General features: G+C 41.4%; 1 protein-coding gene across 8 annotated transcripts in view; it reads left to right on the forward strand.

Annotated features, from left to right (window-relative positions):
- The window catches only part of ARHGAP32 (Rho GTPase activating protein 32), a 196,859-nt gene that overhangs the window by 135,386 nt on the left and 45,854 nt on the right, over positions 1-15,619 (forward strand). For 6 of the 8 annotated variants that reach the window (XM_077306405.1, XM_077306406.1, XM_077306404.1 and 3 more), the window contains exons 9-12: positions 19-96; positions 5,380-5,461; positions 11,729-11,779; positions 14,974-15,048. In XM_077306405.1, the coding sequence (XP_077162520.1) occupies positions 19-96; positions 5,380-5,461; positions 11,729-11,779; positions 14,974-15,048 (286 nt within the window). The remainder of the gene's footprint in view (positions 1-18; positions 97-5,379; positions 5,462-11,728; positions 11,780-14,973; positions 15,049-15,619) is intronic. The other 2 variants (XM_077306410.1, XM_077306411.1) reach the window with 2 other exon arrangements.

Here is a 15,619-nt window from a genome sequence, read left to right on the forward strand (position 1 = left end):
TATATTGTTCATTTCCAGGTGGGGGATATTGTATCTGTTATCGACATGCCTCCAAAGGAACTGACTACCTGGTGGAGGGGAAAACATGGATTTCAGGTATGCCCTAGTTTCAGGTTAAAGTAGGATTGCAGAAGCATCTGCATACATACAGAACTGCAAGATTTTAGTCCAGAAGCATGTTAAAGAGCTAGATTTGAGTGGTGGCTGGAGATGTCCTGCTATTACAACTGATCTCCAAGTGACAGAGAAAATGTCCACCACTTTGAAAGGTGGACTCTGTGGCCTTTATACCCCTTGGAAGCACTTCCTCTCCACAACCCCTGCCTTCCTCAGACTCCACCCCCCCAAATCTCCAGGTACTTCCCAAGCCTGAACTTGCAATCCTAAGTAGCACCATAAAAAACAAGAAGATTCCCAGGGTTTAAGGTTTCAAGAGTCAAAGCGCTCTTTGCCAGGAATCTTTAAGGTGCTCTTCTGCTGCAGCCCACCTGAAGTTACCTGCAGAATTGTAACTGATGCTACTAGAGTTCTCTCTGATACATTCATAACACCTTGTTTCCATGATTCTGGAAAGATTTAAGGGCTTAAGAAGACTTCTTTTAAGGACACATCCCTAAAAAACCCAAAGTGTATAAAGAACTGTATAGTGGCATTTTAGTTCGGTAAGGGCTGCATAGTAAAAGCGGTGACCTTAACAGCTGGCTTTCTTCTGGCACTGAGGATGGTAAATTTGTCATCATTTCAAAGAGAATCAGAACTGACATGTCAGCCTGCCTTGCAGAGCCCATAGAAGAGTATCAACACAATTTTGACATATGAATTTATGCTGTCATTTAAATTAGACTCAACAAAGCAGTCAGAAGAGCGGACCTGGGATTCAGAATTGCTAGACTTCCTTCCTTCCTTCCTTCCTTCCTTCCTTCCTTCCTTCCTTCCTTCCTTCCTTCCTTCCTTCCTTCCTTCCTTCCTTCCTCCCTCCCTCCCTCCCTCCCTCCCTCCCTCGCTGAGTAGAAAAGTAATTTAGAAACATACACATTTTCAGTTACTGCCATATTGGGAAGACTGTGGAAGTAATTAAATGTGCAAGAGATTTTGGCCTCCTTAACGATGCATTATATAAGCACTACCTTCCATATTGCTACGGCCATGTGAGAATGGGGAAATGATCTCATCTGTATGCAGCTCTGTCTTCTTTTTGTTTCTACTCGAGGTTGTTGTCTTTCAGTTCATTGCTATCTTAATAGCTTAGCCAAATAGAGACTTATTTTCTTATTCAAAGCAGAGCCATTGAGGGAATGGAAGCAAGTTAATCTTCTGCGCCTGGTTATTCGTGATCAGGCTAACTTGGTGCCTCCAAAGGGAGAAAAGCTAATATCTGAAAAAAGAAGCTGAAAATGCAAACTAGCTGGAAGGCTAGAAGAAGGAATCTCATGTGTAATTGTACTTGAGGCTGGCCAAAGCTATCCCTGGTGTTATTCTCATGGCCATTTCTCTCTTATTCCCATTTGTCTATTTCACATATTAAAGGTAAAGGTATCCCCTGTGCAAGCACCGAGTCATGTCTGATCTTTGGGGTGACACCCTCTAGCGTTTTCATGGCAGACTCAGTACGGGGTGGTTTGCCAGTGCCTTCCCCAGTCATTACCGTTTACCCCCCAGCAAGCTGGGTACTCATTTTACCAACCTTGGAAGGATGGAAGGCTGAGTCAACCTTGAGCCAGCTGCTGGGATTGAACTCCCAGCCTCATGGGCAGAGCTTTCAGACTGCATGTCTGCTGCCTTACCACTCTGCGCCACAAGCGGCTCTATTTCACATATAGCCTATCTTATATTCATATAGTATGTATTTTAATTATTTTCTTGCTATAAAACGGACAGCTTTAGAACACTGTAATTTTTGAAAGCTTATTTAAAAGTAGTTCCACATATATTACATTACTTTTAAAAATTACAGTGTTCTACAGCCTTCCCTTTTATAGCAAGAAAATAATTAAAATGCCTACTGTATGAATACAAGACAGGCTAAATGCTTTGGGGGGAGTTGTGATATATGCAGTGACAGAGATTAAAGGCCTTCAAAAGCAAACAGCAGAAATGATCAGCGGTGACAGCAGCCCTAAGGACCATCCAAAAGGGAAATCAGAAGAGTTATGAAAGGGGGAAGACTTTAAAATAGAACACACTTGGACAACAGCAATTGTGAACAAGATAGAGACCAAAATTAAGAAGGAATGGAAATTGCATAGAAAATATGAACTTAATTGCAAACAGACTTGAGACATAATTTAAGTTTGACCATAATAAATGATAATATTTTCACAAATTCATTGTTTTTAATTTCTCCATTGCTAGTCCTGAGAATAAGCACTTGGGTTCCCTGACCATTTTAAGCAGAATTGGTAATAGAGGTTTTCCTAAGAAATTGGGACAATCTGAAACGATTACAGTTGCTTTCTGAAGCATTTAGTTTGGAATGAGCATTTTTTGCTCCTCTCTTAAACATTCATTAGAACATCTGTGATAGCTGATGGGATTAAAGTGTTGAAATGAAAAGCCAGGCTTTCAGTTCTGATTTAGTTTCCAGCTACCCCAGAAAAAATGTTTTATCTTTTTTTTTTTGGCCACAAGTTACTTGTGCTAAAATGTATCACACTGACCCATTATGCATGGGGGGAATAACGCACATTTGGGGTGGAATGGCAGTGACTAAAATCACTGATAACGCACGGAGCCGGCTGCAACCAGCTGCACCTTTGGTGCATGCCGCCGAAAAAGCAGCATTAGCGAAACGCGGAAGAAAGCGCAGCTTCCGGGTGACCGGGGCACAACCGGGATCGCTGCGTGCATAATCGGTTACTTTGGGTTTTGCTGCCGTCGCGCCCCGTCCTGTGCATAACCAGTGTGTTTTGCGTCTTCCCCCTCTGTGTTTTCCATGTGACCCGAAATCGCCGTTTCGGCGGCCGTGCATAATGGGCCATAGGTAGGTATTTCATTAATTTAGGCAAACTAAGTGAAGGAAAGTGGGTGAATGGAAGTGGTTAATCAAAAGTGCTTTTGTAGCTAATGTTATTAGTCTGTTTAAGTGGAATGGTGCAGGTGGGTAGGACTTTTGAGTGCAAAGCCAAGATAAAATTTTTCTGCTCCCGAAGAAACCATAATTTTTAAAAAAATTTTCCCCACTCAAGTAAGATCCTTCCTTTTTGGATAGATTTAATGAAGCAATTAATAGTTTTACAGTCCGGAAATGGTTTTAATTCTTTTTAACTTCGGCCGCCAATAAATACCAGAATCTTATTTATTTATTTATTTATTTATTTATTTATTTATTTATTTATTTATTTATTTATTTATTTACTTACTTACTTACTTACTTACTTACTTACTTACTTACTTACTTACTTACTTACTTACTTATTTACTTACTTATTTACTTATTTACTTATTTAGATTTATATATCGCCCTTCCCGAAGGCTCAGGGCGGTTTACATTAAAATCTTAGAGGCGCTAAAATGCCGCTACAGAAACTTAGTTTCTGGTATCCTATATATAGGTTCCTTTGCTTTGCAGAGACCAGATAAGATTTTATTATGCTCGTTGCCAAACATTTCCAGTACTCCGGATCCTGAACTTTTACATTGCTACAAGGTTTAACTTCCTTTAGCAATATTTATCACTTCTGTATTTTCAACAAGTGTAGGTATACCATTGTTCTTGCTCTGCAGAGAACAAGTTTAAATGCAATAGAATATCTGACATTACATCAAAAATGGGAAATGCTACATGTTCCTGCTATTTCTTACAGAATCAGGAGCAGGGGCGCTTTGTCAGAATGGAACTGAGGGGAAAGCTTTCATCCATAAATCTGTGTGATCTTTAACCAGAGAAGAGTCTTACAAGAGATGAAAAGCAGGGTTTGAAGAAGTGCGTTCTGGTCCTCAAAACATGAGAATATAGTCAGTCCCCTGGTTGCCAACCTTTATCTTCAGAGACGGCAGTACATCAACAGCTTGCAGATTATTTCCAGTTCATCACACATTTTATTGTAGAATGGTGACTGGGTTGGCTCAGTGCTTCTGTAACACAGCCTGTTAAAAACAAAAACAAAAAAAACACAATGCAGCCTGTTTCACAAACTAGTTGTGTTTCTGTTTCTTGAACAGTTGTCAATCATGTTCTTAAATAACCCAATTCCCCCTCCATCCCCCCCCCCCAAAAAAAAATCAAGATGAGTTTTCCCAAAGCAGTTTGTAACACAGGATGGAGGCCTGCCCTGTATGCCTCCCTTGTAGTTGAATGGCCAAGCCTTGTGAGGTCAGATAGGCACCCATTCTGCATATTACTTGATAGGCTGCAGACTATATTTATTTATTCAAAACATTCATGCTACCTCTCCACTCGAATAGGTTCCCAAGGCAGCTAACCTTAAAATGTTTCAGTATGAAAACATACATCCATTAACACAGCCTTTAAAGATGATTGTATAAAATATTTAAACCATTATACCAATAAAGAGGGCAAAAGAAGAAGGGGACGACAGAGAATGAGGTGGCTGGATGGAGTCACTGAAGCAGTCAGTGTGAGCTTAAATGGACTCCGGGGAACGGTAGAGGACGGGAAGCCCTGGAGGATCATTGTCCATGGGGTCGCGATGAGTTGGACACGACTTCGCAACTAACAACAACAGCAACCAATAAAGACTTGTGTATTGTATTTAAACAATTCAGCAAAAGATACAAATCTACATAAGAACACAACCAAGGAGGAGAGCCATGGGGGAATGCCAAACCAAATGAAAAAGTCTTCATCCACTGGTGGGAGACAATGAGAGAAGAAGACCAATGAATCTCCTTGGAACACACACCATTTTGGCACGCCACCAAGAAGGCTTGGGTTGCCATCTGCTTTGCCTTATATAGACCGTTTATGCACTGGGAACTTCACTGCCCCAGCTCCCATGCAGGAGCACAATTCAGGGGTGGATGAAGTGCACTGGGCCAAAAGCTCTCCTTTGTGGATGCAGGAAGAGGTGGGCCAACCTGCCATGACTAAAACTCCAGCCTGCAGTCCGGCATGAAACCTCCAGTGCATAAACAGTCATAGTGGAGGCACTCCAAGGACCTCCCAAGATGACCGAAGCAAGTGTCCCTTAATTGTATGAGTTCAAATCCCAGCGAATCAGAGGTGTAATACCTATGAAGCACAGTAGTCAGTGATAATTTAACAACTGCCCAAGAGAATAACTTGAAATCTAACCCCACAACCATTTAAATCCTCTTTACTGCAAACTTGATAGAACTTGCTCCACTTGCTGTTTTACTCAAATGCAGTCGTAAATGTGCTACAGGCATTAAACTATTACTGTTTGTCTTTTGTCACAGGTGGGATTCTTTCCTAGTGAATGTGTTGAACTAATTAATGACAAAGTTCCTCAGTCCATGACCAATTCTGTGCCAAAGCCAGGTATGTAGGTATTAATTATAAACAAATGTATATAGTCTGACCCAGTGCTGATTTAAGATCCTTTCTTCTACATTCTCCAATTATTTTCCAGCCAGTTCTTGTATCAGTTATCTATATAAAGCTGTTCCTGTAAATGCAACTATACAAATGCATTTCAGTATATGGTTAATGCTATTTAATTTTTCTCTCTCTTTTTTCCCTTCCTTCTTTCCCCCCTTGTTTGAGTAGTGTTTATTCAGGGTCTCAGGGTGGCTTGATTAGTCATCTTTGGAAGCGGTTTTTCATGTGGGAAGTTATTTGTCCTATTAGTGTTTCTTTTAAGGTTTCTTGGTGTGGGAAGATATAAAAAAGTGATCAAGTTTCAATAGCTTTTCTTTTCCTCTTCAGACTTGTTTCTAATATTCCTCGGGATTGCGTTTTATATCTGGGCACTCCCGTGCCCACCTAAACATTATTATGTAGCAAGATTTTCCTTTAATGCAGTAATACGCAATTCAGGTCTGCTTCACATTCTATGTCTCAAGAAACCACGTTGAATTAAAATGGTCTGTTTGATAGTTTCATGTATTTTAAACACTGATAGCTGTAGTCTTGGAGATCTACAGGCCCCACCTGGAGGTTGACAACCCTATGCATAGGGAAGTTAATTTGTGTTAACTGTGGGATAATTCATAGGGACCAAGCCCTATGAAGATAGGTTGAGGGACTTGGGAATGTTCAGCCTGGAGAAAAGGAGGTTGAGAGGGGACATGATAGCCCTCTTTAAGTATTTGAAAGGTTGTCACTTGGAGGAGGGCAGGATGCTGTTTCTGTTGGCTGCAGAGGAGAGGACACGCAGTAATGGGTTTAAACTTCAAGTACAACGATATAGGCTAGATATCAGGAAAAAAATTTTCACAGTCAGAGTAGTTCAGCAGTGGAATAGGCTGCCTAAGGAGGTGGTGAGCTCCCCCTCACTGGCAGTCTTCAAGCAAAGGTTGGATACACACTTTTCTTGGATGCTTTAGGATGCTTAGGGCTAATCCTGCGTTGAGCAGGGGGTTGGACTAGATGTCCTGTATGGCCCCTTCCAACTCTATGATTCTATAATATTAGCATGCCAAGACACTGCAAGGTGTGTCACCAGGTGCTGTTTAACTCTCATTCCTATTTGGCATTCTACAGTCTGTTCTACTGTGTTTTGACCATTTGTCTCTGTATCCATGTAATTAATTGCTTTTGAAAGTCAATCAAGTTCAAAAATTTATATCCTGAACAGTTCCAAGGGCTCAGGATACCTAACAGAAGCAATAAGTTATATGTACAGGCTGATGTCTTTACAGAGGTCAAAAGGAACAGTTGTGCTTGGAGGGGATAGATCAGAGTAAAAACCAACTTTTCATCAAATTGATAGCAACAAAATAAAATTTCAAATGCACACACAGATCTATGAGTTCCTTAGCACATGGAGAAGGATGTGCCAGAAAAGGAAGCGTTCCGTTCCATTACTGTAGAAGGAGGCGTCATTATTTTCTACTTCCCACTTTCATTTTGCAGACTCTCACACCGAACAGTTCCAGTTGCATGAAGCATGTCATATGGAAAGTGGGACAATTAAAGATTACTGTTCAATGTGGGATCTAGCCTAGATTTGTTTTGGTTAGCTGGGAACCTGCTTCTTTCTTGCTTTCGGCAGAAATTGATTACTCCAGTGTGGTCAGGACACTTGAGGTCTGATTATAGGCTGTGCAGAAAGGTACAAGGGAAAAATGAAATGCTAAATGGTTTTAAAGTACAGATAGATTAGCTGAACAGATCTGGTAGGGTTTCCGGGCTACAGTTGGCAGGGCCCCAGTAACATTTATAGGGACTATTGCTATGGCATAATTTCTGGTGGAAACTGAAAGTGATGCCATGGGACATTCTAGTGTTTTGCTCTATGGTAAAACCATACAGTTTTTGCAAATCCTAGAACAGTCAATGACATCACTTCCAGCTTTCAATGAGAGTGATATCAGCACATTTGTGCTTCAGGGCCAGAGACTAAGAAACCAGATTGGTAGGAGGTGCAACCCTAAGAATTGGGCCTAGATGTTCTGCTGGTACATGAAGTCTGGAAATTGTGGCTTTAGTTGACTATTATATAGTCATTAAAATGCACTCAAAATTTGAAGAGGGAAAATGTACAGAATTGCTTTGAATATATATCATGTCGTTTTCCAAAGCAAAATGTGGTGGTATACTGATTTCTTTTCTGATCATACACAAAATCTGGTTCAGTTAATCACGTTATTCAGTATGCAGAACAAAATTTGAGTACAGTGGCACTTTTAAGACTAACAAAGTACTCAAATTTTGTGCGGCTACTTTAGACCAACATGACTGTACATCTGAATCTGTCTTTATTAGGTATGTAGATATACATTATGAAGCATTAAATGCCAGTTTAAAAAATTATAGTCAGTTGCTTGAAAATGACTGATACTTTGATGCCCTGTAATGAGTAATATGCAGTTTAGAATTCAGAAAAACCCATTGAAGACCAGAATTTATGTTCTTAGTGCCATATTTTTTTGGTACTATTGCGCTGCCCTTTTAATTTTCGGTGAGAGCACATAGCTCAGCAGAGACACATTCATTCCGTACTTCAAGTAAATACTAAGTGCTTCAAGGACTGGGGATGGTGAGTCAGTAGGCTGCCGTTCTTCCCTGTGAATTTGTAAATTATTATTCCATTCTGAAACAGTTAACTTCATAATTGCTAGGCAAAAGTCTAGACTTGCACGCAACATACCACATGTGTGTTGTGTATGGAAGCACATGCACGGCACCTCATGGATACCTGTCACTGTACCATATTCATTTCTTCAGTGGTCGTCGTGATTTACATGGGCTTCAGCTAAGGATGGATCATTTAACACTACCGTTATTCTTGCTCTTGTGCAGCAGAATCTCCCCTCCCCCATCTAGTCTGCCATCTAATCTGCTTGGGCAGCAAACTCACTAATCTGCATGAGGAGAGGAGGAGTCCTGCCAGATGTGGGGAGATATTGCCATGGTGCTCCTGACTGGGTGGGGTTGGGTCACTGCAGATTCCTTTGTTGGAGCAGAGTATCTGGCACATTTGTTTGATTGGCAACTTCCATTCTTCAGATGTTCCAGATAACAAAGCTTTTAGTGCATTTTGAGTTTTAAATGTGATTACATGAATTCCATTCTGGTGCACAAATTCATTTCTAGGTCGTGTGTGGGGGAGAGTTACTATTGAGGTAGCTGGTCAAAACAAGGAACAGAAGGAGCAGAAGAAACATACAAAGAAGATAATTCTGTCTAATAGTAACTAGAAGGCCCCTGTTTGGATAACAAAAGCCACGAAACCAGAACCTCACAGACAAGGCAGAGGTCCTTGGGGACACCGCTGAAATGTAGAAGAAAAATTTTTTGCAAAATAACTGAAAAACAGAGGTAGAGCCTTGACAAAACGGGTTTTCAGAGCAGCATGATTAAGAGCTGTGCCTTCTAATCTGGCAAGCCGGGTTTGATTCCCCGCTCCCCCACATGCAACCAGCTAGGTGATCCTGGGCTCATCAAAGCCCTGGTAGTGCTGTACTCACAGAGCAGTCCTGTCAGAGCTCTCCCAGCCTCCCTTACCTCACAGGGTGTCTGTTGTGGGGAGAGGAAGGGAAGGCGATTGTAAGCTGCTATGAGACCCACTCTTCTTCTGAATCCCAGTTAAAGAGGAAAGAAGGTTTAAGGGAAGACATGACTGACCTGCTGAAGACTCTGAGAGCAAAGAGGAGAAGATTAAGGAGGTGGGGAAAAATTTTGAAATTCTACCTCCTACATTTTTCCCAACAGGAGTTTTTAGTCAGGACACGGGGAAGACAGGACATGGTTTAAGGTGGAAGTAGGCATGCAGGCTCCACCCCCTCTTAGGTGCAGAAACCATGAGAGATGTCACTTTTGGGGGGGGGGCAGCGGATGTGACCGGTTCCCTAGCTCGTGGCTGAGTCCATCAAAGCAGATTGGGAAATGCCACAGATCCCCTCTGGAGCTCCTGCGGACCCTTGGAGGTCTGCAGACCCCTGGCTGGGAATCCCTGCCCTATGGATAGTAAAATGTTGCCTGACGCTTTGTGTGTGTGTGTTGTCAGGAGATTCCAGAAGCCGTGTATTAACAAAGTACAAGGTATACTTTGGCGATACTAGTCTAGAAAAAGAGAATCCCTCCCTCAGTTATATGCCCTTGTATTTTGTAAAATAGTTGCTACCATTGTCCCTAAACAATTATTTCCGTATATAGTGAAAATATGAATCCACTTTAAAATTTAATTTATATATAATAATATCTAATAAAATGCTGCATTTGAAGAAAATTAATTTTTGTCTTCAGAAGTCTTCCATTGCTGCCACAGAAGATGCTTGTTATTTTTAATATCTTTTTGGTCATTTCCTACTAAATGGGCATAAATTGGAAATTGCTTTACCCAAGCTTGTATCAGAATAAGATTCCAAGGCAATGGAGCTTTTCAGCCACTTGCACGTATTAGCTCACTGTCTGTGACCGACTACAGCTGTGTATAGGGCACACACTACAGAAAATGACCCAAAGTGTGGGCTTGCAGAAGGGTGCAAAGTATTTAATTCTGTGTATGGAAGCAGCTGCCCATAACAGACTGGCCATAGGCAGGGAGCTGACACATGGAGCAGTTTCCAGCAGCCACTGAGCCAGATGGTCAATTTGGCCAATAAGCGAATATTTTCATACAGCTTATTTTTGTTATGTGGTTTAGGAGGAGGAAGGAGAAAAACTCAGGTTCTCTTTCTAATGGGGGGTACCTTTGGTGTATGCCTAGAGAAAATCCATACTGCCGTATTCTGATCTATTGGTACTGTCTTCAAGGGCAGCCACAAATGTGTTCCACTAGGTTAACGGAGGGATTTTCCAATGCATGCATAATGATAGCAAGCTTGCTGTTTTACAGATAGGGACTTGGGTGAAGTGGGAATGTCCATATACCAGAAATCTGTTCCACTGGGTAATATAGTCCCCATCCAGGACTGCTGAATATACCTTCCCAGTTAACAGACCCCCCCCCCCAATATAGGCACTAGTTGGGTGAACAAGGTAGTGAGGTGTGTTGGAATAGGACCAGGGCAACCAGGTTCAAATGGCCGCTCTGCCATGAACCTCATTGAGTAGCTCCTCTCTCAGCCTCTTCTACCTTGTAGGGTGATTAGGAGGAACAAGTCAATGCCTGTTACCCAGAGGTCCTCTTTCAGCCTTTCAGCAGTCATTCAGAGACAATGCATCTTTAACTGGCTCAGATGAAATGGAGACTTAGAGATGGTTGTTACCTGAATACCTGTTTACTTCTAAACCTCAAGCGGATCTTCCCAGCATTCTTGTCTAAATGTTTAAAAGCATGGGGGGGGGGTAATAAGCACCACCTTTTGGAACCTCCCAGTAAGATGGCAAAGGGACCAGGAAAATTTCCAAATTAAAAGGATATAATAGCAGATGGCATAGAAAATCTATAGATTCCCCCTGAATCTGGGGAAAAAACATTTGTCAGGGGGGAAATCAAGGCAGACACAATCCTGTACTTCATCCAGACATCAGAATTAAATGGGTCTAGATAATTTGTTTAATCTGAGTGTTCACAATGCTGTCCAGCCACTTCCTCCTCTGACCACTTTCCCTGGGAACCTTTCCTGAGATCACATTGTGAATAACTAACTCACGCGCTCTCATGCTACGTGGCGGTACATTATTAAGTGGCAAACTTTATTTTTTTGTGCGTTGTCACAAGCAGGGCAGAAATGTATAAACAGGAATAAATGTGAGCAGCTGTGTTGGCTTCAGTTTTGTTAAACTGAGTTTAGTGAGAAGACTCAAAAGGGCAAAACAGTGAACTTGTTTACAAATGCTGGGATCTTTTAGAATGTTTTGCATTGTTTCTCTTTGGTTGCACTTAACCCATTGGCCCCTTCTAGGTCTGAGTCATCATGTAACTTAATTATTTCAGTGCTCTGGAAGGGTGTGCAATTTGCTGACACAGCTCCTCCTCTCCTAACAGTCATGCTAAATAAATCCCATTGGTTTCAGAAGATGGTTGAGCAAAATTTTTGCAATGTCAAACAGATTCAGAATTAAGATCCATATTAACACTGGAGTGGATTGCAAAGAAATGTCCATTTGTGAATGCTTCCTGTGTGTTTAATGAAAATGTCTTGCAAATCACTGCTTGTTTTAATATTCTTTTTCTTTTGAATTGTACTTTCTCAGTCTCCCCCGCTCATGGAGCCCGTCCTGCGTCCTGGAGCTACTTCCCCCCTTGTACGTTTTTTATTTATTGCTTTTCTATATCATCTTTTGCATTCAGCTGAGTCAGTATCTGAAAATGATCTGAAAGTCAAAGTAGAACTGATTGCATTTTTCAAAATTTCACAGCTATGTCTTGGAACATAAAATAGACAAGGGAGGGTCCAGATTGATAATCTTAATTATTCTTTTTCCAACTCCAGAGTGAATCTGAAAGCTTTTTCTCAAATAGGATTTTGAATTGACCGTTGGTTGTAATTTCAGATGGAGCCTGCATAATCTACTAAAATAAACTCAAAGGCAGGGGTAGTCAACCTGTGGTCCTCCAGATGTTCATGGACTACAATTCCCATGAGCCCCTGCCAGTTTGCTGGCAGGGGCTCATGGGAATTGTAGTCCATGAACATCTGGAGGACCACAGGTTGACTACCCCTGCTCAAAGGAACAGATGAGATTTATCATGGCATTAGTTTTGGTGGGGCTAGAGCTCTCTTCATGAGGGCTACAGTAGATACATCTGTAAGGCTCCACATGGCTCTTTGGAGCTGCTGCAACAGTCTAAAATGTACATAAAGCTGGTACCTCTGAAGCAATATTTGTATGCCCATGTGCTTTTTACTGGACTGGAATTACACTTTCTAACCTTCAAAATGGGAAGTAATAATATTTTCCACAGACCTTATTTATGTATTAAAATATTTGTATTCCACCTTTCCTCGTGGCTCCAAGTGGCTCACACATTGCAGTGCTTGCTCGTAAAATGTAAAATCACAGACAGGATGTGCCTGCTTCACAAAATAATTCAATCAGAGGGGATGTATTATCACGTGGAGCATATTTCACACGCATAATGTGTTATCTTTAAAGAAATCGAAACATTCTCCAGGAAAACAGCTTTAATACCGCTGGTTAATTTTATACCATGCCCTAATACTATAAATCAGGGGTAATCAACCTGTGGTCCTCCCAATGTTCATAGACCACAATTCCCATGAGCCCCTGCCAGCAAATGCTGGCAGGGGCTCATGGGATTTGTAGTCCATGGACATCTGGAGGACCACAGGTTGACTACCCCTGCTATAAATTACATTTTTGTAGGGTGAGAGGCTGTAATAGTAGCAGAAAACAATAGTCTGTGTCACATAACAGTAACAGTCACAAGGAAAAGGCATCATACAAATCTGTACTGCCCAATCCATGTTTTCTGCAGAACTATGAAAGAGAAGAGAGCTTTCCGTTTGGCATTATTTGTAATTAAAATATGGCTCTATGCATTTTGAGCAGGGTGACCAGAGGAACACAGAGTACCTGTATTTATTTCCATAAAATCTTACGGAATTTTGCTTAAAGCTGACCTGTTCTCTCACCCTCTTCTATCATTGATTGGCCTCATACTGGCTGGTCCTGACACATGCATGAAGTGATTATTTTAGACCAACGATACATGGGCTTTCCTGGGCTTTATAGTTAGTTATATGCAAAAGCAAAGCAAAGAGAACACCTTCTCCTTTTACAACTGCTTTGGTTCAGCAGTTTGGTTGACAGTGTTGTTGCATCTGTAGCGATTGGGTCAAATCTGCAAAGTCAGCATTCACCGTTTTAAGAAGGAAGTGTTCGGATGCTAATTTAAATATGATAGATATGTTCAGGGCTTTAAAAGTGTGAGCTTTAATGCTTTCGTTTTTGAAGTAAGCTTATTTTGGTGACAAAAAAATGCCTCTGATCTGCAGATACGATCTCCGCACATATGTCTGCCATAGCCTCTGACTATACATCTGGCATACACAAATCTATTTGCATGCCAAAACAGGATCGCTCTGCAACATCTGTTAAAAGTATATTTATCTGGATTCATAATTCTATATTGTAAGCATCTAACCATTTGCCGAGATTTGTGCATTGCCGTTATCCGGTTTTTCAGATGTTCTTTGGGACGTATTGGCACAGCAGATGTGTTTAAAAAGTCTGACCTATATGAAAGCCAAACATGTCACCCTGTATTCATATATACAGAGAAGGGAAACCACAGCAACCTACATGGTGTGCTTCTCTTTTATCTACTTTTTAAGGAAAGGCTATAAACATTCCCCCCCCCCCCCGAAGGAAAATGTTAGCATATGTTGGTGAGAATGTCAGCTTCAAATGATCTAGTAAAATTTTCCATATTTTAGAATTGTGTGTAGCCCAGACTAGCATAATCTCATCATCATCATAGCTTGGAAGCTAAGTAGAGCCATTCCTGGCTAGGACTTGGACAGGGGACCACCAAGGAAGGCATGAAGGCAATGGCAAACCACTTCTGCTCATCTCTTGCCTTGGAAGCCCTACGAGGGGGTCCACGTGAGTCAGCGGTGACTTGACAGCGCATCATTATTAATGAAATATTAAGATCTTACCAGATTTTTAAAAAGGACCTGTTTCTGATCTCAGCATTTTTTTACGCTGTCTGTGTCCAGTGCCTTGCTTATAATGGATCCCTTTTTTAAAAATTCTGTTTTGGTTTAAGCCACTTTGAGCAGAATTAAAAAAAAAACAGCATAGAAATATCCTAAATAAATGATGAATGAAATAAATGATCGGTTTTAGCCCACTCTTTCTCCCAAAAGCTCAGGGTGGCCTACATTGGTCTCTCACCTCTCTCGATTTATCCCCACCATAAGCCAATGAGTTAAATCAGCCTTTCTCAACTTTTTTAGCATTGAGAAAACCCCAAAATATTTTTCAGGCTTCAAGATGTAGCACAATCGTACAGAATACGGTTGGGAAGCATAGCTGTGTACATGCCCACCTGGGGCCCCTCCCCTTCCCACCCCCTCCAGGCCACACATTCAGGAAATCCTTCCAGAGCTGTCAAGACACCCCAGGGTTTCACGAAATCCTGGTAGAGAAAGCCTGAGTTAGATGGATACAGTGAACTTCATAGTTGAGTGAGGATTTGAACCATAGACTCCAGGCTCTTTGGTCTGACACTCTCACCAGTATACCATGCTGGCTGTAGATAGCAACCCAGGGGTAGGAAAGTTATTTGGCACAATTATATTGTCCCCCTCAGGCCTATCCTGGAATTGTGTAGAAACTATGCTAAACGGTGGTTTGAAATGCTGCTCTGCCAATACTGTGATTAGCAAATCAAGTTACTTTTTTCGTTTTTCATTAAACCTTGTCCTTTTCTTGCCTCATTTCCCCCTCCCTCCCACCATTGCATGCAGATTTGGAGATGGATAGTATAAATCCAGGGTCAGCATGTGTTTCAGAGACTCTGAACCAATCCCAGCTGAGTTCAGGTAGAACTTGTTCTAGTCAGCTTGTCTCTAAATGTACACGTGCTAACCAAATGTACACGTGCTAACCTTGTGTTCTAGCATTAATACCTACTAATCACATAGAACTATTAGTGTACCTTAACGTGCAAGATGTTTTCTGGAGCCGGTTCATAGACCATATATGTCTCGAAAATGTGGATGTTTCCATTTGTGTACGAACCTTGAAAAAAATATATATATATGAACTGCTGTTTTCCAGGGCTTTGACTGTGGTTATAAAAATATGTTTTTGTACCAAAGCATACATGCTGCCTACCACAGGGAACTCTGGCTTAGATGGGGCTTTTGGGGTGTGGAGGGGGGGGGAGACAAGAGAAGAAATATTGTTGGAACCCTGTAGTTTAACAGCAGCTCAAATGACCATATTATGTACACAGCTGCAAGGCTATAACTGGAAACTGCTGTGCTGTAGTTGTCATGACTACATTGCAAGAGTTTGCAAGGAGGAACATTCACTGGAATAAAAATAACCACAACACAGCCATGCGACTCATGTGCACTGGATGATGTGCCTGTGCTAAACAGTTATTTA

The sequence above is a fragment of the Paroedura picta genome, chromosome 12, assembly GCF_049243985.1.
Source record: "Paroedura picta isolate Pp20150507F chromosome 12, Ppicta_v3.0, whole genome shotgun sequence".
Lineage (NCBI taxonomy): Eukaryota > Metazoa > Chordata > Lepidosauria > Squamata > Gekkonidae > Paroedura > Paroedura picta.